Source organism: Rissa tridactyla, chromosome 5 (genome assembly GCF_028500815.1).
Source record: "Rissa tridactyla isolate bRisTri1 chromosome 5, bRisTri1.patW.cur.20221130, whole genome shotgun sequence".
NCBI classification, from domain to species: domain Eukaryota; kingdom Metazoa; phylum Chordata; class Aves; order Charadriiformes; family Laridae; genus Rissa; species Rissa tridactyla.
In genome coordinates this window covers 75,300,395-75,321,708 of record NC_071470.1, presented here as the reverse complement: position 1 = coordinate 75,321,708, position 21,314 = coordinate 75,300,395, and the positions used below count along the sequence as shown (strand labels likewise).

Below are 21,314 nucleotides of genomic sequence, written 5' to 3'. Positions count from 1 at the left end.
TGTTTGGAAGCGTAGAGGCAAGAGCGTGTGGCCAGCACTCAGGGGAGCTGCTTCTCCTCCCGCCTGCAGAGGAGACGGTGCGGAGGCCGGGGACTGCACCCGTGTGGCTCGGGCAGGGGAGAATACGGGCTCCCCCCGCCACCCCGCACCCGCCGCCTCCCTCCTCGGAGCGCCCCGAGTGAGCTTGGCCGGGGGCGGCCACCGGCAGCGGCGGCTTCAGCCGCGGGTCCGCGATGGAGGCGGGCGTGGGGGGGGAACGGGGGGCCTGAGCCCGCAGGGACGAGTCCGACCGCCCTGCGCCCGCTCCTGCAGGGCGGTCCCGGGCTGCGGTACCGCTCCGGGTACCAGGGCGGGCAGCCGGCGGTAGCAGCGCTGTGCTCAGCCCCCCTCCGCCCGAACTGCACCGGCTGTCCCACCCGCTCCGCGCTTCCTTCCCGGGCAAAGCGGGAGTTCAAGCTCCCGGCGCCTCTGGGTTCGTTTTCTGGGGAAAGCAAAACAAGAACAGTCCCTCCCGCATAAACCGCTTCTCCTTCCTTCCGTAAGCAACGGGTGGCGTCTTGAAAAAGAGCGTTTATTTGGGGGCCGCCTCGTGCGACTTCTTTCCTAAAAACAGCATCACAGGTGAGATGGCGCCAATAGGGCTGCCCCGTGCTAGAGAAATAGTTCGTATTCAAAAGCAGCCGTCAACTTTGCCTCCTTTCCGCGTCTTTAATAACTGTCACCCAGAAACATTTGAAAATATTTGCATTTAGTTGCTTTTCCGTAGTCGGTTTTTGGTTTTCCTAAGCACAGCCGTTAAGTTACTCAGAGGGCAGCCGGGGGCTGTGCTGTGCCCCTCAGCAGCCGAGCAGGAACCGGGGCGGGGGGTGGGGGGAAGAACCGTGAGCACCCTAGGCAGCGGTGGGATTAAAAAACACCCCGACAACAAACTTCACTAACGGGGTGAACACACCGCAGCTTGAAAACGCCGCAGCCAAACTACCCCTTGAGCACCGAGCGGGTCCGCTGCGGCCGGGGGCGGCAGGGGCAGGGGGCGCGGAGGGACCAAGGGCTGGAGGAGGCGGCGGCAGACAGGGGCTGAAGTTAGGATGGAGATCCCGGTCGCACAGAGGGGAGGCGAAGAAGATGTATGAATTGAGAGGTATACAGAAGGAGCGTTGGCAGAAAAAGCTGTAGTTATTTGTTTGCTCGTTCGAGGTGTAGGAAGTACGAGCGCTGGAGCAGCTGCGCCTCTGAAATTCACGTTGGCTGGAATGGTCCCAGCATATCTGAGAGGGGAAAAAAAAATACTACGTGAGAACACCTAAAATAAAAAGGCCCAAAGTGCTTTGGCATAGCAGGGTCAGATATTCTTCAAGCCGATGAGGTGGGGACCCGGACTGCAGCTTGCTGCTCCTTGACACCTGAGGTGTCCGGCGGTGGCCGGGGTGGTGCCTCCAAGGGAGGGTTGTCTCTGCCCTGCCCAGAGCCCTGTCAAGCCCTCCAGCAGCGGGGACAGATGCCAGGGACTACACCTTGCCCAGCTTTTGCCCCGGGAAATCATTGTGACGGGGAGAGGGGTCTGTCTGAACTATATCAAGTAATCGCTTTATTTAGCAAATAAAATATTTTGCCGTTACCGTATGTTTTTCATGGCAAGGAAGCAGTCAGTTACTTTCTTAAAGTGATGGATAGGTATTTAGACACCTTTTTGTTGTAGCAGCGCTACAGCACTGTAAAGCCACTGAATCATCTGTTGCCTGCCCTACATGGTGGAAAGGAACTGAGCCAGGAAAGCCTAATGTTCTTCTGGGTGCTAATTCCAACTCTTAATCAAGATCTGATTACCAAAAAGGAAGACAGAGCATAAAAATGCTATAAAGATTTAAAATTTTTCTATCTTGCCCATAATTCACGCTGCAAATGTGTCCATTATGGCATTCACTCCAGCAGGAAAATTGTGATGTTGTTGCAAGATTCCCTACTGCAGAGCTCCTGCCAATGATGATGAATAATCTTGGTCCATATGCTAGCTCTATACAGCTCTATAGTACCAGTGTTCTCTCATTCTCTTTCTGCTTCCTCAAAAACACCGAATATCTGAAGAACAGTAAAAGCTAATTAAAAATAGTTAATAGCTTAATCAGACTCAGTCTTATATTTATCTAATGCAGAGCACTGATTCTTTAGTGATGTAGCTTTGAGGCATTACCACGAGCCAAGAAAATGAATCAGACATTTAATGGAGATGTGGAAACGGAAATTTCTTGTAAGACTACAAAATTGCAAGCCAATAATACACTAAAATATAATAAAGTTATCATTAAAATTCCACGCATGAGATGCCATCCTCTGTGTCCTCTCTTGCTAGGCGATAAACCGAGGCAAAGCTGGCCACAAAATTTTTCAGAAGCCCGGCCTTTGGATACATCTCACCTGCTTTTTATCATTCTTGTCCCGGAGTGTCTGCGTGCAGACCTCTGGTGACAGCCGAAGGCAGAGGCATCACTTCATGGACGACCCCACTGCGGACCCCCTGGTTTGCTCTTCAGAGCGCCAAGGGCCATGAAATGCTGCCAGCTCCAGCTGGGGGGTGTACTGGAGACGTCAACCTAGGACTGATGTCGCTTTGCGTTTGTTATTCGGTCTGACCGCGCAGGAATGGTTTCTGTGGGTAACAGCTTTCCCTTTCCAGCCGGTGGCGGATGCTGTGAGCTCTGCTCTCCCGGAGGGCTTCCAGTCACTTCTGAGGACACGCTCATGTCACTTTGGTGCTCTAACGCCGTGTTCCTCACATCCTGGCCGAATTTATGTTTCCATTTATGCTGAAGTGTATCCAGACTATCTGGGAACGGAGGCTGAAACTGTAATGAGACTGAGTGGAAACAGGACCTGGTCGTTGCCTTTTTAAACAGCTGCAAGGACAAGGAGGGTGTTGTGAGCTGCAGTCACCTCTGCTGCCATTTCAATGTTTCTGTTGCTTTTCTTAAATGAGATGTTCAAGTATTTTCCGTATCCTCAGTAAGGCAAAATATTTTTCCTGCTTTCCTTTCTGGAGCACTGAAAATATTTGATGCTGGAGCAGAGTAGTTACTTTTACTTTTGATTTGTGATCGTTGGTCCAGCCTGACCCCTGCTGGGGGAAAGCCAGGAGGAGAGGATTACAAGTGCAGCGTGTCCATCTCTCCGGGATCCACGGGTTCACCAGGGACCATTCCTGCTCCCAGCCCCTCTCCCACCCGCAGGCCCGTGCCCTGCTCAGGCTCTGCCTTCGCTGCAGGCTCCCTTCCCCACAAGACAAGCCTTACCTGAAGTTTGTCCAGCTTACATTGCCAATGACTGGCCACCACCTCCGTTGTTAGGCCGTGGTGTGGAAGCGACGTATATCTATTTCATGTGGCCACAGGGGCCTGCTGCAGGTGCGCCCAAGCACTCTGCTGGCATCTGAAGCCCTGCTAGCTGTGTGGCATTACTGATTACCAGGTCTTCATTTATCCTAACTAATTAGTACACCACAGATCTCTCAACATTGCCGTGTTTGTCTGTTCCTGTGTAGTGCTACAGAGAGCTGCAGCCAGCACAGCTGTGCCCATGTTGCGACGTGGCGTTCAGACGAGGTATTTCCCTCTAGCCACGTGCTTGTAGAGGACTGCAGTCCTTGCAGAAGGGATGGCCCTGCTTTCCACTGGAAAAGGGAGCAGCAGCGCCGGGGACTGCTGCTGCCTCTGCCCACCTCAGTCTGCAGTGTGATTGCTTTTGAGTGGCCTGCTCCTTTTCCAGGTGAGCTTGGGGAACCCTGTGAAGACTGGACATGTGTGTCTGCTCAGACACAGTCAAGGAAACTATTTTAGAAACCTGCTATTAACAGTCATGCTGAAATGTATGTATGGTAGGCCAGATGTGTAACAGCAGGGACAAGGAGCATTAGCGCTCCATCGCCCTCATTTACCTTTGCCTAAGGGCTGTGAAGGTACCACCCTTCTGAAGTTGCCTGCCTTTTTCTTTCCATTGTGCATTGCTGCACAGAAATTTCCCGCTGTGCAGTGTGTGTGCACTTGATGTGTGGAGAAAGATACCGATTTAGACCAAACAGAAGTTCACCCATCATCCCCCAGCACCCATCAGTCCAGTTGAGCCACCCAAGCACGTGCAGGGCAGTGAGTGTCCCCACGGCTGCCGTCACTGGGTGTGGGTCCAGGTACTACCCTGACATTCACATGAGCACTGTCATGACGTGGACAACCAGGTACGCTATTAAGGCTAAACCTAATGTCTGGCTTTACTTCAGTTTCACATTAATAGCAAAAATGTATGGAAATTTAACTGGCATAGGTGGAGCTTTTATACAGTTTCTTTCACTCCGTGAGACAAATATATGTACAGTAGGCCGTCACTGGCTATCGATCTTTAAGCAGCCCCCCATGGAAATCAGCAGAGTGAGCTTTGCTTAGAAATTGCTGGCACAGGGTGGTCCAGAGTCAGGGAACTGGAAATCGTTAAATTGATGATCTAAATGGGGATGGGAGGGAGAAAGCGACGGCAGCAGTTATCATTATGTGCATATTTTTATGACTTTTAGAAAACCATATTTCAGCATTTTCCATCACATCAAAGGCTGACAGGGCTGCATTGATTCGCAGATTCAGACTGAACGATACAGAAAATTACTGAGAGCAATACACTTGGTATCACGACTTGGTTTAAGAAAAGATCGCGCTTGCTTCGTTCCAGTCTCAGTGTAACACCACGTCGCGGTGTGCCGGGGCAGGGAGCGCTCCGGGAGCCGGGCTGGGACACGGCGCTTCCCGGGAAGCCCCGGGCCGTTCCCCGCCGGAGCCGGCGGGGTCCCGAAGCTGCAGCTGGTCGCCAGCGCCGTGCTCGCTCCGGCAGCTCCACCTAGCGAGGAGCGCTCTCCCCGGCCGGCCCTTCTGGCTCTCCGCCGGCTCTCCGGCGCTGGAAATCACAGCGCTGTGTCCCTAGGGCAAGACAGGTCCTCCCTGTCTTCCCCATCTTCCCCAGTCCTGGTCCCACAAACACAGACCAGGGGTCCGGCGGAGGCAAGCTGTCCTCCAGCCCCGCAGCGGCAAGGATCACTTCAAGCACCCGGCTGTCCTGGCCGAGCCCCCCAAGGAGCAAGGCTGGAAGAGAGAAGCCCTTCTCAGGGAAGGGCAGGAGGAATGAGGTGGAAGCTCGATGCTTTCAGCCTGCTGAAAAAAAACCACTTCAACTGGGCCACAGGGGTTTTATCTCAATAATGAACTTTATCTGAACTGCCACCCCTAAGCTCTTTGCTCACGAATCACCGTAACATGCTCAGGTCACACCGAGCTTCCCTTGCTCCAACCCCCTTGCCTCACGTCTTCTCTGAACCCAGGCAGGCTCAGCAAGACCCTGCTGTCTTCGCCATGCTGGTCCTGCCCTGACATAAGCAAGTGACAAGAGGACAAGTGTCCGGTTAGTCTCAGTGCATGGGCGAATATCAAGGGGAGTCACCATGCACTGCCTGGACCAGTTCCCCTGCCTCACAGAGCAGCAGAGCAGACCCTGTGCTCTCCTTCCCACCACCATAAAACCTTACCATCTCATGTCCTGCACAGGGGATGGCTGCTTGCTTTGTAACTTTGTTAGAACATAATAAGAGAAGATACAAACTAATTTGTATAGTCATGAAGGACGTGATGCTTCTGCCTGCCCCGTGCCAGCAGAGGCTGCTGTGCCGTAATGGAAGGGGCAAGAGCATCTCTTCCTGGATGGGGGTGAGGGCTGTAGGCTGCACGGCTGCTGAGGTGTTGCACCATTGCTTTCCTTGGGATTTGCAGGAGCAGAGCAGCCTGTCAGTACGTTGAGCCACAGGAAGGAATTACTTCCTTCCCTCCTGTTGACGTGCGGCACCATCCAGCCCTGCAAACTCCAGGTCACCTTACTGGCCCCAAGAGTGGTGTGGGGTTTTGTTAGAGGGGCTGTGAGTGCTATGCTCTTGAGAGCTGAGTGGCACCTTCAGAGGCCTCAGGGGACGTGGCGGCTTCTGCCAGGCTCAACCCCGTTCTCCAGGGGAGAGGACAAAGTACCTTGTGCCACAGAGGCAGCAGGCTCTCAGCTGCTCGGGGCTGCCAGCCTGGCCCTGCGGTGGGAGGGATGCACAGAACGGCAGGACCCGCTCTCCACAGGGTGATGAGGAAGTCAGGGAAAATGCTGTGGAGCCTGGGAGCTGCTGAGGGAAGCAGGAAGACTAGTGGTCATATTTTCCTGTAATAAGCCAAATCCTTAGGAGAGGAGGATTGTTCAGGCTTTTTGTTTTTTTCCTTGTGCTTTCCTCTCTCTGCAGAAGGATGGGCAATGCAGACCTCTAAAAAGCCTGCAGCCAGAAGGGCATTTTCCTACTGTGAGAGTTTGAATTCAACTTCCCACCACTCCTGGGATAAAGCATGCTGCCATTTCTTGCCCCACAGAGGAAACTCCCATTTTTCTACAGGTTTCTCAGTCATTTCTACCAGCTCCTGCTCCTGTTCACATTCATGCTTTCCTTCCTATCTGTCATAACCAGTGGTGTCAATAGGAGTCATGTTCTGCAGCTTGTGTGAACTTCTAGTGGTACAGGGCAGCAGGGAATGTTTGGCTGCAGGAAGAGATGCAGAGTTTTTGTCTCTTCTGCCTCCAGGCGTGTTCTTGACGCTTTGCTATTTTTAAATACTTTCTTCCAGTACTCACTCTGGTTAGCTGTCACAGTGGCATGAAAGATGCTGTTCAGAAAGCACCTTCTGAGTGTGTTGGTACAGCAGCTGGCTGAAAGTGAGTCTTCTTGTATTGGCAAACAGGGAATTTCTTTAGTCTGCAATTGCATGAAAAAAAAAAAAAAGGATCCAAAAGTGAGAAAGCCTGAAGATATGGTTCTGGACCTCTTTCTCTTGTTTTGGCTTTGCATTGCAGGCTTCAGGTAAGCAGGTAGCCATCCGGCACAACAGTAGAAGCAGTAGAAAGCCACTTGCTGTGGTTGCTCTCCATTCCCATTTCAGCTCTTGCTCTTCTGGCAGTACCTGACTGAGGATGGGCCAGTTTTGTAAGAGCCCCAGAGGGAGATAAAACTTCTAAGAAGCAGAACTGGTGCCACTTTTGGGCAACCAGTACCTGATCCTTCTGGTGTTGCAGATCCCTCCTTCACCATGATCTCAGCATGAGGCAGGCAGGCAGCTGAGGGGTTTGGAGGACAGGTAATAGGTTGGTTGACCCCAACTTCCTTGGCCCTCGGCTTCTAGAGACTCAGAGCATGTCTCTAGAAGAAGCTGTTTGTTCAGGACCAAGTGCTTTTCCAGTAAATCTGGCACCTCCAGGTAAGAAGAAGAGGCATAAGAAGAACTCGCTGACAGCTGCCCCACATGTGCTAGTGACTTAGGGAGGAGAGAAGTGAGATCAGGAACAGGAGTCCTGTGGCATACATCCAGAAGTCACTATTCAAGATTTGCTGAGGCCTTTTAAACCACAGTCCTGAAAACTTAAAAAAGAGAAGAGGCCATGAGTCTCTGTCTTTTGTAGCTTGTGTTTTCTTGGCTCTTTTTAGGCCAGGGGAAGACACTTCTCTCAACCTGTATCCCCCTTAGTAAAGAGCTCAGGGTCTCGTGTAACACAGTTACAGTCCACAAGGTTTGGAGAAAGATGGCAAAGATGCCAAAGGTATAACCAGTTAGTAATTTCTGGTGTATTTTTATGACTATACCACTGGAAGATAACTCTCGGAGAATTCACCTAAGTGGATACATAGGAGCATCTTTGTAAAGGACAAGATGTACTTCAATCTGAAGTACACAACAAAATGGCAGCAAACCAGGACTTTACAGGGCAACCTTTCCAGATCGTGACTGTAATACTTGGCTTAATTGCATCCTGCCGACTGCTCGCCACTTATAAAATATAGCCCGAGTGTGCCATAATGCTGCGCCTGTCCCTTGAGATAAGATAGTAAGATGGTATTGCTGGAAAAACAGAGTGATATTTCATAAACTGCTAAAAATCAATAGTGATATGCCTGCTTATACCTTTGATGAACTTTTCTTATGAACTGGAAAGTAATAGGGTGGGTAATACTAGAGTCTGATAAAATACAATGACATAAAACTTCTTGAAAGCAGTGTAAAAAGGAGGGGAGCAAGTCCAGTGACAGGAAGCAGAGACAAGTGCAGGCTGTGCTCCATGCACCACAAATCAAGTAAACAGTAAATACTTTGCGTGGAAGTGTTACTCTGACCTGTGAATGGGAGAAGATGTTGCTGAAACTGCAGAACAGCTTTTGCCTCAGCGTAAGAAGGTGGCAAAATACCTGCTGATGGGACTGGGGCTCAGCCTCGTGTCTGGCATGCGGGGGAGCATGTGTCTGTTGCAACGGGATGAAATGGGGATGGGCCACAACGCGGCAAGAAAGCCCCTTCCCTGAGAGCCCAGTTGTCAGAGAACTTTGTGGTCTGCTCAATTACATAGGAAGTACCAGAATGACCTGGGACTGAAGAGGGAAAACAACGTTTGGGCACAAGCGCAGTCCCATTGAGACCATGCAAGAAGGGATTATCTCTTGCAGATGAAGACAGCTGGCCATGAGATGCAGGTCTTGAGGTGTTAAGGCTGGTACCAACCATACATGTGTTGACATAAACAGTCTCCACCTCCAGTGAAACCTCTGGGAAGCGCACTGCGCACAATGAGTTTGCTTGGCCAGGTTTCTCCTGTCAAGGAGGTTTTGCCAAACAGAGTGGTGGGGGCTGTGTAGGAGGCAATATTTCTCCTCTTCCTCCCTCCTGACCTGCCTGCTGCAGGCCGTGGGTTAGGGTTCCCAACCTTGTCCTGTGAGGGACCAGGTGTCCCAATCTGGAGTCTCCCCCTGAGTCTCCGCCGGGCTGGTACCACTCTGTAGGTAGTGGGGAGCTGCCCCAGAGCAGCCCCAGCTGTGGGGTCACCCAAGGGAACTATTGTATATCTAGTGAGGCCTTTTTAAAAGCACCTTATGAAACTTTACGGAGAATGGTTTGCTCTTCAGTCCTGCCTAACACACCCAGAGAGTAAAGTAATTTATACAAAGACTTTCGACTGAATTTGGTGGGGAACAGCTGATTCTGTCGATGCTGTGTTTTGTGGGATTTGTCTAGAACAGAGTTATATCCTCTTTTCTCTCTGGCAGTCACTTGCATTTTGACACAGCAGTGCTGCCATTCCCTTTAAACGATCCAGTGATTACCCCTTCAGCCTTACCTAGCTGGAGTTGCAAAGGTGTAGTCTCTGCCCCTGGCGTCAACCGGTCTGTTTGCTCATCAGGCTTGTCCCCGCCTTCTCCATGCCCACACACTCCTTGCAAAAGGTACCCCTGCCAGCAGTGAAGAGTCGCAGGCCGATAAATTATGGTATTCCATAATTTGTATTCAAAGAAATGATCTGCATGGATAATACAACATACAGTGCACGTGAAATTGCACGGGAAGGGTGTGTTGCAGATTCACGGCATGTTCAGACAGCCACAACAAGTAAGTTCAAGAATTAATTTCACATTTTACATGAAAACAGCAGCAGCTTGCCAAACACCCACCGCGTATGAACCATTTTGGGGGAAAAAGCAAGAGCATCCCAGGGATTATGGTGGGAAGGAAGGATCGAGAATAACTCAGTAGCTGTGCAATAGTCAGCCACTTGGACCAAACAGAAGGTGACAGCTGCCTGGGGCAAAAGTTTCTGCAGCCAGACCTTTTGCAGTGGTCACTAGATTATGTTCCTCAGACTTTGGTGCTTAATTTGGAAATAATGAGGTCAGTTTGTTTTGTTGTTTTGTTTTTTTCTGGCATACAAGTGGCCTACTTTATGAAGTTCAAATGTGCAAGTAATAAGCAAATAATTCTCGGCCACAAATACCATGGACTATGATGTTTTTATGCCAGACTAGCAAATGTAAACAGATTACATGGCATGTTAACTAAACAGAAGAGAACAATTCAGTACTGTCAGTCGATTTAAATTACTAAAATATAGATACGTATGCTCTATTCAGGATGCCTTGGCAAAGCGTCATTGGCTTTTGACCCATGTTAAACCCAGCAAGACAGTATTAGAGCTCACGCTATATTCATTTAGAGGGGGGAAAAGCAGCCTCTTGATTGACTCACACACTCCTATATTCCAGCGTGGCTTTCCTATTTTTTCAGCATCTGAGTCTAGTGCTTAGAGCTGGAGGAGGATTCATCTCAGAGTGCACAAGTTGTGTAATAACAAGCTTCTGACCTGGAATTTCAGCTTCGAGCGTATCCTGAGCGCCTGGGCTCCAGCGTCCTGCTCCCACGCGCCGTCTCAAGGCAGCGCCAGGCAGCATTTTGCAGCTCTTGGTTTTGTCAGGGGAGCAGAGGGTATTAATAGCTCGCCTTGTGCTTTGGAGAAAAAACACTCAGCATGATCTGAGGCTGCTGTATCGCTGCTCTCTCTCCTTCTTTCTGGCTTGGGGTTATCCTCTTCATAATGATCTGGGGATGCAAAAAGGGTATAAGTCGATTAAATGCAGCACATCATTAAAATATCATTTGTAATTAATATTATCTGAAGGGATACTGAGCTGTTGTTGACATCGCTCGACGTTGCTGTCTATGCTGACCAGTAGGCATGGACATTTTCCATTTGCCTCATTTGTTCCGGGCATTAGTTGGAATCCATTTAAAAACCCCAAAAGCTGCAAACAGCTTCTGTTTCCGAGGCTGTCAGCAATAGGGCTCCTCGCTGTTACATCTGCAGATGTGCCCTTCTTTCCAGCATGCGTTTTGAGCCGGGTACCTTCCGTTCTTCAGCCTCTGAGCGGACAGGGGACCCGTTCCTTCCATTTACTTCCGCTGCAGCCGCAAGGAAGCAGCTGCGCTCTGCTTCTCTCCTGCACAAGGGGCTTTCAGCCGCTCAGCGAAGACAGCAGCAGCCCCTAGCCGGCTGCCTTTCTGTCGGGAGCCTGTATGCAGCTTATGTAAGTACTTTAATGCATGGCTTATATAACTGTTTTAATGTCAGGGCTTTAGTTTAGCGTCTGCTTGCAGAGAACTCCCCCTTCTGTAGGTAGGTCGAGGCACCCAGCAGAGAGGCAGCTCCCAGCTAAGCAGGCAGGGCAGATCCGCCTGCTGGGGATAACTGGAGTGCGGGGCAGGGGGGAGTGTGGCCACGGCAGGTGATGCCTCTTAATTTTGGGCACCTGGGGGAAGTGCGGGGATGTGTTTGTTAGGGGCTTTCCCACGCTGCGGAAAACGTTGGGCCGGGCCACTGGGGTTTGGATTGTTTGCTGGCAGCTTTGAGCCACTAAATTCACGTGGGAATACAGGGGGAAGGCAAAGGCAAGACAGAGCAACAAAAACCTCTGAGGCCTCACACATCAAGATACTGAACTTCCATGCGAGAGAGGTGATAATATTTGCATATCAGAAAAAGTCGGTGGCTGACACGCTAATACTTTTGTATGCAGAGAACGCAGAGGTTTCTGCCACGCATTGTGAAACCACGTGGGGTCACAACATTTGGAGACTTGATGTTACATTCCAGCCGGTGTAGTTACTTGCCCCAAAGGAACCTGAGTAACAGGGTGTCGACTTGGAAAATTCCCATCCGACCAGTCTAACCAGCTGCGACTCAAGAGACACACTGGGCTCCCATGGCTGCAAGGGGTTGCAACTGAGAAGCAGGACAACGACTGTCCCACGCTGTGCTTGCTCTCTAAGCCCCCTGCCCCGCAGCTCTTCTGGGAGCCCCTTGCATTTTTTCTCTGGGCTGGAGAGGCTTGAAACACTTCATTTCGATACAGCTGTTTTGCTGACCCTTCTTGTGTTTCTGGGCACTCCGTGGGTGAAAAGGTGTGCGGCAGCAGCAGCAGGAGCACCCGGCTGGCAGAGAGGAGGAGTGAAGCTGGCGCTGGGTTCCCACCTGATCCTGACAGAGTTTAGTCCTTGTTTTTAATTCTCTCTCTCCTGGTGGCCCTGCCCAGAAGATTGCTCATTCCCTCACCCCACTGTCACCAGTTGTTCATTGCTCTTATTCCCAAAATGCAGTGACTCATCTTCTTGCACTCACCTTGCCTCTGCTCATTAATATGTTTCAAGTACTTCACCTTTTCTTCCTTTGCCATTATTGTTACTTTCTTCCATCACACCATTTGCTAAACAAATATTTTTTTCTTCCAAGCTTTTCTAGGTAAATTCTTTTCCCCTTCACCGTTTAGCTTAAGGATGGAGCGAAGATATAGAACAAATGGAGGCTCTTCTCTCCTGGATGGGACGTAAAGGTCTGCTTAATGATCTTTATGCAGGTACTGAAGCATTGTCTCTGTCTTGTGGACCATAGAAGGGCCTTTTCTGTGGCAAAAGCATAGCATCTAGTCATTCCTGAATTTGTTAGGCCAGGTTTACCAGGAAGGTCTATAACCAAGCACATACTACTTCAGCTAGACCCAGCTGCTCCCTGGTGGCTGTAGGGCAGTCGGTGTCCGCCCCACCCTGGGCTACTGACCCACGTGTGGGATCTGCGCGCTGGGGGAAACAGCCTGGATGTCTGCTCCACGGGCTGCAGCCACCATGGGTGGTAAAGCTGCAGAGACCAGACAAAGCACTCCTTATTTTCTCTGTGCAGAAAAAAAATAAATGTTTATGCTTTCTTCTAGATGGTTAGTCTCATTGCAGGGCCAACAGAGTAAACGCACATCTTGTGCTTGAAGTAAGGGAAACCATGGTTTCTCCTGAAAACTTCACTGGAGAAAGCTTGCAAGGAAAAACTCAATAGTAGAAACATACTGCAAGAGGAGACAATGGAAAGGACGCTTTGTTACCCACTGGGATCCACTCTGCACCCAGCTTTCTTCCCTGCTGGGGAACTGTTTTCCACCTTCGCACATTCTGAGGAAGGAAAGCTGGGTTTTGACTTCATTCCCCCCCATAATATTTCACTTACAGAGAAATACATTTAAAATTATACTTAGTAAGAGTAAAGTGCTGGAGGATCCAGGCCATATGGCCATATTGCTGATCTGCAGTGGACTGCTGCTGTCACCTTTGTCCGTAAAGGACCCAATGGCAGAAATTGTGCCTCTGTGGTCTCTCTGGTCTGGCGTTGGGTCTCTGGTTTGCCTTCTGCTGGTGCAGTCCTTCTCTTAGCACACCAGATATTTGCACGTACTTGAGGACACTGCAGGCATTCTACCTCCCGACACTGTCAGTGGTGCACGGGTAAAACATTTCTGAGAAACGGCTGTTCTTCCTGAACACCACAGGGTCCACTCTGCAGGGTCAGAGTCAGTTTATCAACGCCATAATCCATGTCCACTCACAGCAGCTCACTCTAACTTCCTGAACCACAGCGTTGTCATTAAAAACATACCAAGCATACCTTCAGAGGGACATAATAATAACATTGTTTGCATAATAAAACTAATCATGAAATAAAACCAATCAAGCTCGGTGAAACCAGTCACCATAGGGATAACAAAAATGACAGCAGACGCTGCTAGGCGATGCCTTGCAAGAGGTGCTGGCCCTGTGTTTGCAGACACAGTAAGCCAGCATGTGGACACCGATGCTGTAACAGGGCGGGTGGAGGAATTCAGCGGGCTTTGGGTAGTGTTTGCTCTCCTGATCACCCAACAGCAGTGTGCTAGGGCTGAGAGGCACTCCAACACAGCCATCTGAACTGGACCAGAGGGCCGGGATGACACCGGCTAGTAGCAAGTCTCAACAGATAGGGGTGACAGCTCGTCAGGTCACAGTGCTCAGCAGCGTCTGCTCATCCCTGCACAGGGACGTGTCCTGCTTTGCTGTGCCCCCAATGTCTCCCACACAGGTGCAGCTTGGGTGAAGAGGGCCTGTGCACTCTGTGCCTTTCACACGCACCCTCTGCGCAGCTCCTGCCTGGTAAACAGTGCGTATTTTGAGAGGAAGGTAGAGCGGACAGTGTGATATCTGTTACAGCGCATGCGTAACTGCCCTTGCGGAGCGTTTTTCTTGACTGTGAGCTCTTGGGCAGGTGCGTTACGCTTCTATACAGGCTGGTGGCACGATGCTTGGCAGGGCATGTGGCACAGTGAGGCAGGAACGGGGCAAGCACCGAACCTGCCGTTTTAAATGGACACACAGCAGGTGGGCACCCGCACCCCGGAGCAAAGCAAAGCTCTCCGCAGGCAGCCAGCGAGCGATGCCCGCACGGGCTGCAGCACTTCGCCTGTGGACGCAGGGTGACACAGGCGCCGGGGCTGTCAGGAGGTGCCTGACCCCGTCTCCCGGGGCATTCCACCGACGGGCTGCGGGTACGCCGCGGGAGAACGGCGGGGAGCGGACCGGGAGTAGGGTGGGCCGGGAGAAAGGCGGTTGGGGCCGGGAGAACGAACGGCGCCCCGGGAGAACGGGACCCCGCGCCGGGCCCGGCGTCGCTCGCGGCCGTCGGGGCCCCGCCCCCTGCGCCGTGCGGGGGCGTGGCCGGTGCGGAGGGGGGCGGAGCGCCGGGCGCACCTGGGCGACCCCGCCCCGCCCTCTTCGCCCCAGCCGTCGCCGCGGGGACGCCGGCGCTTCTCCCCTGCCGGGGCGGTGGGGTCCGGCCGCGCCCCCCCCCGAGCCGTAGCGGCGGTGTCCGCAGCCAGAGCGCCCCCCTCCCCGGGGAGGGGGGGGTGTAGCGCCGGGCTCCTCAGAGGAGGCCGGGTTCCGCGGCGCGGCCTCCGCGCCCTCCCCGTCCCGATCGGCCCGGCCCCGCTCGCCGCCGGCTGGGCGTTGGGCTCCCGCGGCGCGATGTCGGCGCGGCGGCGGCGGCGGACGGCCGCCGAGGAGGAGGAGGAAGAAGAAGAAGAAGAGGAGGAAGAGAAGGCGGCGGCGGGTAGCGACAAGGTGAGGGCGTGCGGCCGGGGGAGCCGTTGGGGCAGGTGCGCGGGGGGGCCGGGAAGCAGCGCTGCCTCCCCCACGCAGCGATGGCCAGGCCCCGGCCTCGGAGAGGAGCCCTCCCCGTGCCGCGACGCCGCCGCTCTCTCTGGCCGGCGGGAGCAGGGGAAAGGCGACCTGCCAAGCCGCCTCGGTGGCCCACGCGTGTCCTGCCCCGCTGCCATCTCCCCCTCCCCCGCGGCGAGGCCGAAACGGGAGCGTTCGGGTTTCCTGCGGGCCCGCGGGAAAAGCTCGGCGCCGTCGACCCGGCTGTGGTGGTTCACCCGTCGCCCGAGGAGCTGGGGCAGGCAGAGGGCACGCCGCAGGGCGGCTGGGCCAGTGCGAGCTGGGAGGCAAACAGGGGATGGTGGCCGACTCCGGGTAAAGGCTGTGTCAGCACTTCCCCGGCAACTGTTTCTGTTTTATGGCCTTTCAAGTGATAGGCATTCACCTCTGGCCCGGAAAGGGCTTACAGTATGACATTTCTGCTAGGGCAAGAGGTTTTCGAAATACTGAGCCTATGCATCGCGTTCATTATAGTGGCAAAACGGCCACGGTGCTGTTCTTTTGTTTGCCGTGGAATTAAGGCTTATCTCTACAAAAGCTAAGCACATCGCAGTTGCTAATCATCTGAATAAAATGAAAGAGGTGCTCTCATTTTGGTAACTACAATTAAGCTTTCTGGTTGCTAAATGGAGTTTGCGATGCATGATGGAGGGCTCCCGAATCGGTGACTATTTAAACCTGCACGGATGTTGAAGCTGCAGAGTGTGCAGTCTGCCTTACGCGTTGTGGCTAGGAATTGGAAAGTCAAATTCAATAGTCAGGTTTTTTTCTGTGCTTTGGTTGTGGTAACTCAGAGCCAGTGAACTTGAAAATTTGCAGTACTGTGCTGCGTTGAGCTTTGTGATCGAATACGGTAACGTTTAGACTATAGCTGGGCAGAGAGTATTTTTCTGTAGACAAGCATTAACTTTTAAACATGATTTCTTGTAGCAGCGTGCTCAAAAAGCTGTTTTTCTGTGGAGCTGTTCAGGTTTACTTTATTTTGTAGGCTAAGTTCACTTCTGAGGTGCACAGCCTTCAAAGAACTGTTCTAGTTCAAAGCCTCCTCTCCAGACCTCAGAAGGGTGCACCTAAAACTTGCCTAATGTTATTCTTGGTTTATCAACATGATTTCCAGAGAGGGAAGTGCGGTTCTTGCCTATAGGCCTACTGCACTTGTACTTTAGCTGCTCAGCAGTCTAGCGTTTCATCCAGCTTCAAATGATGTTGAATCAAAAGGACTCTGCTGCTGTGTATGCAGCTAGGATGTTGCTTACAGGAGATGAATTTCAATATGCATACAGTTGTGATGGTTGCTTGATAGAGCCTCTTCCACTGCACAGAAGGCTTTTTGATGGGTTATGTGGGGGACCCTCCTTGTTCCTGTTAGAGTCGTTCAACCTGTCTGTGATGCACACAGCACCGGTGACCCTTGTCATGGCTCACAAGTGACATTAAGGATTGCTTTTACATATTGAGCTGTCTTTAGGGCTGTTGGTAACTGTAAAGATAAACTAGCATTTTGTACTGAGTTTTCTATCAGCGTGTCAGTTTTGAATGCGAGTACACGGGTATAGGTGATTTGATGGGAAGCATCTGGTCATCTGGATTCACAGATGCCACATTATACACCTCCTTCGATGGTTATCTTCCTGCTCTACCTCTCACCTGACCTTTACAAGTGGGTAACTTATTGTCCTTTGCCTATTTTGAGATGGCCTATTTGGCATGGTAATTGCATATTTGGACCCAAAACGTGTTCTTTTGTTCAGAACTACTCAGGATGGCCATGATGCAGTGGGTTTCCACTGCTTCCCTGTATGGCGCTTGGAAACATCACCCACTTCCTCACTTGTAATGACGGAGAAAACTTGATTGTCTCCTTTCATATGGTAACTGCTTTGTGCTGCTTCTGCTCTTGTTGACCCAATTAATTCAGACTTCCAGATACATAAAGGTGACATGCTTTAAAGCACCTTGTTTGCCAAAGTAGAGAAGCGCTCTGTCTTTGCTGAAGAACTCCACGACACTAAATATGTCTGGAGGGTTTTATCTTTTGTACTTTCAGTCCTGTTTTCGGCATGTGATCCGATACTTCTCATGTTACATTTACTATATCCATAGATGCTGCTTTCTTACTGAATTTAAGCAAAGCTGGTTTTTTTTCTCATTGGTATGTTTTTTTACCACTAACTGGAAACAACTGGTAGCCATTTCTACATCCGTATCATTTCAAATAAAAGTTAACTTCCTTGGGTTTGTATGAAGGAATATGGTATGCCATAAGCTTCTTCCTGAAGTTCCCAAGCTCTGCAAGTCTCGGCGTCTTCAGTTGCTCGCTAGCTTGTTGAACCGACGACTTTTTGCAAAATTCCTTTGAACAGGTTTTGCCCTGCAGGGCTTTGTAATTTCATGAGTTTGTTTTTTCTTTGCATTGTCCTGTGGCAGGGGTGATTTTTCACCTGTCCCTTTCTTATTTGCTGCTGCTTGCCCTGGACGCTCTTTTCCTAGGAATTTGCTGCTGCTTGCCCTGGCCGCTCGTTTCCTAAGAATGTCTTGTCAAAGTGCCTTCACAAATACTCTGTGGTGCTTGCGAGCAAGAGGAACGATTTGGCATTCAAATACTTAATATGTGTAAGTCAGTTAAAGTTTACAGATTGATCTGCGTGTGTTCATGCTCCTTTTAAAATTCCAGTTGTTTGCATCCTTTACTAAAAAGCAAGTGACACTACTTTCAAATGCTTCCAAAAAATTAGTATATCCTGGAAGTAATCACAGTTATTCCTCTTTGTGCTGTGCATAGTTGTCGGGGTAGCACGAGGAGGGTGTAGTGGAATCGAGTTGCATTGCTGGCCATGGGAACAAGTGCCTGTTTGCCTAGGGTCATTGTTAATTATTTGTAACTAAAACAAGCCTAGAATCACTGACCACTGTTTCTCCTACAGTATTGAAAAATCTGTTTCTGTTCCCTGAGACAGCCCTTCCAGGGAATCAATTGCTAGACAAGTTTCTCAGACCTGTGAAGCTGGATTTGGGACTTGGGTCTTTGATACCCAAAACTTCCCAAACCCGCTTGGAGATAAATTAAATTCTTGATGGCAGTATGAGTTATGGTGGAACAATAGAGTCTGTTGTGTGTCACTTAGTTACTTAATTTGTCTTACTTCTTTTAGAATATGCAGAAAATGGATCTGTTTAATTTTCACAGAGAAGTCTGTCTGCCACAAGTGTGGTAATAATAATAAGGCCTGACTATTTCCAAACCTCTGTTTTCTTTGAAGTGGTGGTGAAATAGTACTGATGCAGATAGTAAAGGATCTGTAGGTTTCAGTCTTTGATTCAGTGAGTGCAGTTCTCTCACTTGTGTTTCTGCGTATGTCAGGCTTTAACAGTTCGGAAAAAAAGGTTTCATTATTCAGGATCTTCCGACACTTTGATATCTTGACTTCAGAGGAAGGTATCAAGGTACATCTAATTAGATATGCTAGAACATGGTCTAAGTGAACTATTGACTTCGTTGTGAAACATGTGACAGAGACTGCAGAAAGGTCAAAGCTGGAGAAGAAAACTTACTTTAAGTAACGCTTATGCAGGTAAAATGACAACAATGAAATTCTTTTGCTTGCTTTTTTCACATAAGCTGTTGGAAAATGCCTTCATTTTCTCAGTTGCTCTTCACGTAGATGCTGCATTCTCCAAGAAAAACATATTTGCTGTCTACTTGGGAGTTCCTTTTTGAGTCCTGGAAAAAATGCAATACCCGCAAAACATTGCACGTGCCTTTGTAACTCAAATAATTCTTGTGCGTGGTTCACTTGGCACGTGTTAATTGTAGTGGAAGGCATGTGGTACAAACCAGCAATTCAGATGCGTATGTTCTTTTAGATGATGAAAGGTTGGCATGTCTACTTTTTTCCTGCATGACACACGGCTGTATTCTGGTAGCTGTTGCAAAGTAGCCAGCAAGCAGAAATCCACATGGAAGCTTAACATGTGGCAAGATGTCACATTTTGAACTCCTGTTAGGGAGGCTCAGGCTCTTGACTGTTTGAGTTCCTCCTTTGTATGGCCAGGTATTTGAGGTTTTGTACAGAAGATTTAGCTTAAGGGTGAAAGTTTTGTCTTTAAGAACACCAAAATTAAAACAAAACAAAACCCTACAACTAAATAAACCTTTGTCTTGGGATACTTTGGAAATGATGAAAACCAGTGAGCACTTTAGTGTGTCAGATAGGCATGTTTGTTATGCACTGAGCTCTTTGTAGTGTGTGAATAATTGTCATGTTTGTGTGCTTTCCTGTACTTGTTAGGCCTGCATCATCTCAGCCTTGTTGTATTTGTATTCTATGAGCTGATCAGAGAGGTTCTCTTGAGGGAACGTGTGCCTTCAAAGGAAGAGAAGCAAGGAAGGACCTCATTGCAACACCTGTCCATTACAGTCACTTAGGATGTGTATCGAGATGGGAGTGGCACATGTTCTGTATGTAAAAGGCTCTGTTACCTGCAGTTTGAAAACTCTATAAAAATGAAAATACCTCAGATCAAACATTTAATTTTGAATTGGGGTTGAAAGGTGTCTTATTCACTTAGGACAGTACAACTTCTGCTGTTTTCAATTAACCTCTGAAAACCTTGTAAACACCTACCTACTGTATGAAACCCATGGCTTTTCAAGTAATACCCCTCACAGGTCCTTGTTGTTACTGTGAGCTCAGCTTGGCCAGATCCCAAACCTGAAGAGCAGGAGAAGAAGGGTCTGCTTGGTTTTATACTGAATTCCAAAACTGCTTCTACAAGGTCGATCTGAAGTAGCAAGGGTCTTGATTTTTTTTTTTTTTTAAGGGCTTTGATAGTGGTTAAATTAGTGTTTCCTTCTATAGTGATTGTTGATGTTTGTGGCTGTAAACTGGAGCATTTACAATAAATCATGTAAAATAATTAAGAAAACAATTAGCAAGAAAGACTTGTGATGGGCTTCTCTAAGCACTTCATGATGCAGAAGATGATTAACTAGCTTTTAGTGAACAGCTTCCTCTTTGGCTTCTGACTTAGCAAATTAAATGCCTTATTCAGGAAATGGCTGTGGCCATTATACCAATTAACTGGAAAATAAAGTATTCAAGATCATTTTTGAGGTATGTTACAAAGGGAAGTTGAAGATAGTTGGGGTTTGCCTACCTGGGTATTGTAGCAATATAAAGCTAAAAAAAGACCAAATGCCCCAAGTTCTATGCAACCTGCAGGTTGCACCAACCAAGCTCCCAGTAGCATCAATATGAAGCATGAGCTACTGAAAAATACATTGGATAAACGCAGACTCCTTCTTCAAGGTGTTCAGATACTCGGAAAAATGCCATGCACCTGTGAATTCAGATGCTGGAAATAGCAAATCTAAAACATTGCTTCTAATGAGGTGCATAAGCGACAGTTGTGTGTTAAATAACAGAGAGATAAAACGAAGTATGAATTTTTATTATTATTTTTTTTAATGTTTAAGCACCAGTTTAGTATGGAAACATTTTCTGCAATCCCAAAAGCACAAAAATAGAACAAAAAAGTTTGGGGGTATTCTTAGTTCTGAGTGCTTAAAAGAGAGAACATCTCTGCCATGTGCAAGGAGGGATTAATATTAAAGACGCTAAATCGTGGTCTTAGGCCCAGGATTACTGCCCGTTATCTGCATAGTGAGTAGTGTCTTCTAGAACTGTACAGATAGCTTGCTGCACTCCACTGCAGGTCACGGTAGTTGGAACACGGCTTTGGGAGAGACCTGTGATCCCTTCCCCCTCAGTCATGTGTATAGTTGATTTCCTAAGCCATGGTACAACACTGTGAGGAACATCTCTGAATAACAAGGTTGCAAGCACAGCAATTTTTTTTATTTATTTATGTGCTTTTTCAGGTGTTCTACATACTTTCTGAAGTCTGGACCACAGTTAGAGTATTTTCTCTTTTTACTTATTAATTCTAGACAATGTCTGTCTCATAATTATTTGATTGTGGGGTTTCAAGGAATAGGAAAGCATTGATCGTGTTTTTCAAAGGAGTAAATGATGTAAAATCCATTCAAGAATTTCATCTTGGGCATGTGTGTGTTACAATAAAGTGAACGAGAAAAAAACAGGCCTAACACTAATGAAGAGAATTACTCTTCCCGTCATTACCTATTTCCCTTGTGCATGGCTATAGTGCGAGCTCACGGTCTCGGGTTCTAAAAAGCTAAAAACAATTTAAAAATGAAAAGGATGGTGTTTTCCCTCGAACTACTGTCCTCGGAGAGAGCGCGGTGGACGGTGACTGGGCCTGGGGAGGCTGCGGGGAGAGCCGGCCTGCAGCACCCTGGTCAGCTCCCGGGGCGCGGGGCCGGGCCCCCGGCCCTCCCCAGTCCGGCTGTAGGCTTCCTCC

General features: G+C 49.4%; 1 protein-coding gene across 1 annotated transcript in view; it reads left to right on the top strand.

The window, feature by feature from the left end:
- Nucleotides 1-14,653: 14,653 nt before the first annotated feature.
- CDS1 (CDP-diacylglycerol synthase 1) overlaps nt 14,654-21,314 on the top strand; it is a 33,959-nt gene continuing 27,298 nt past the window's right edge. Inside the window, exon 1 of the mRNA XM_054204108.1 lies at nt 14,654-14,834. Coding sequence (XP_054060083.1) covers nt 14,739-14,834 — 96 coding nt within the window. The 5' untranslated portion in view covers nt 14,654-14,738. The remainder of the gene's footprint in view (nt 14,835-21,314) is intronic.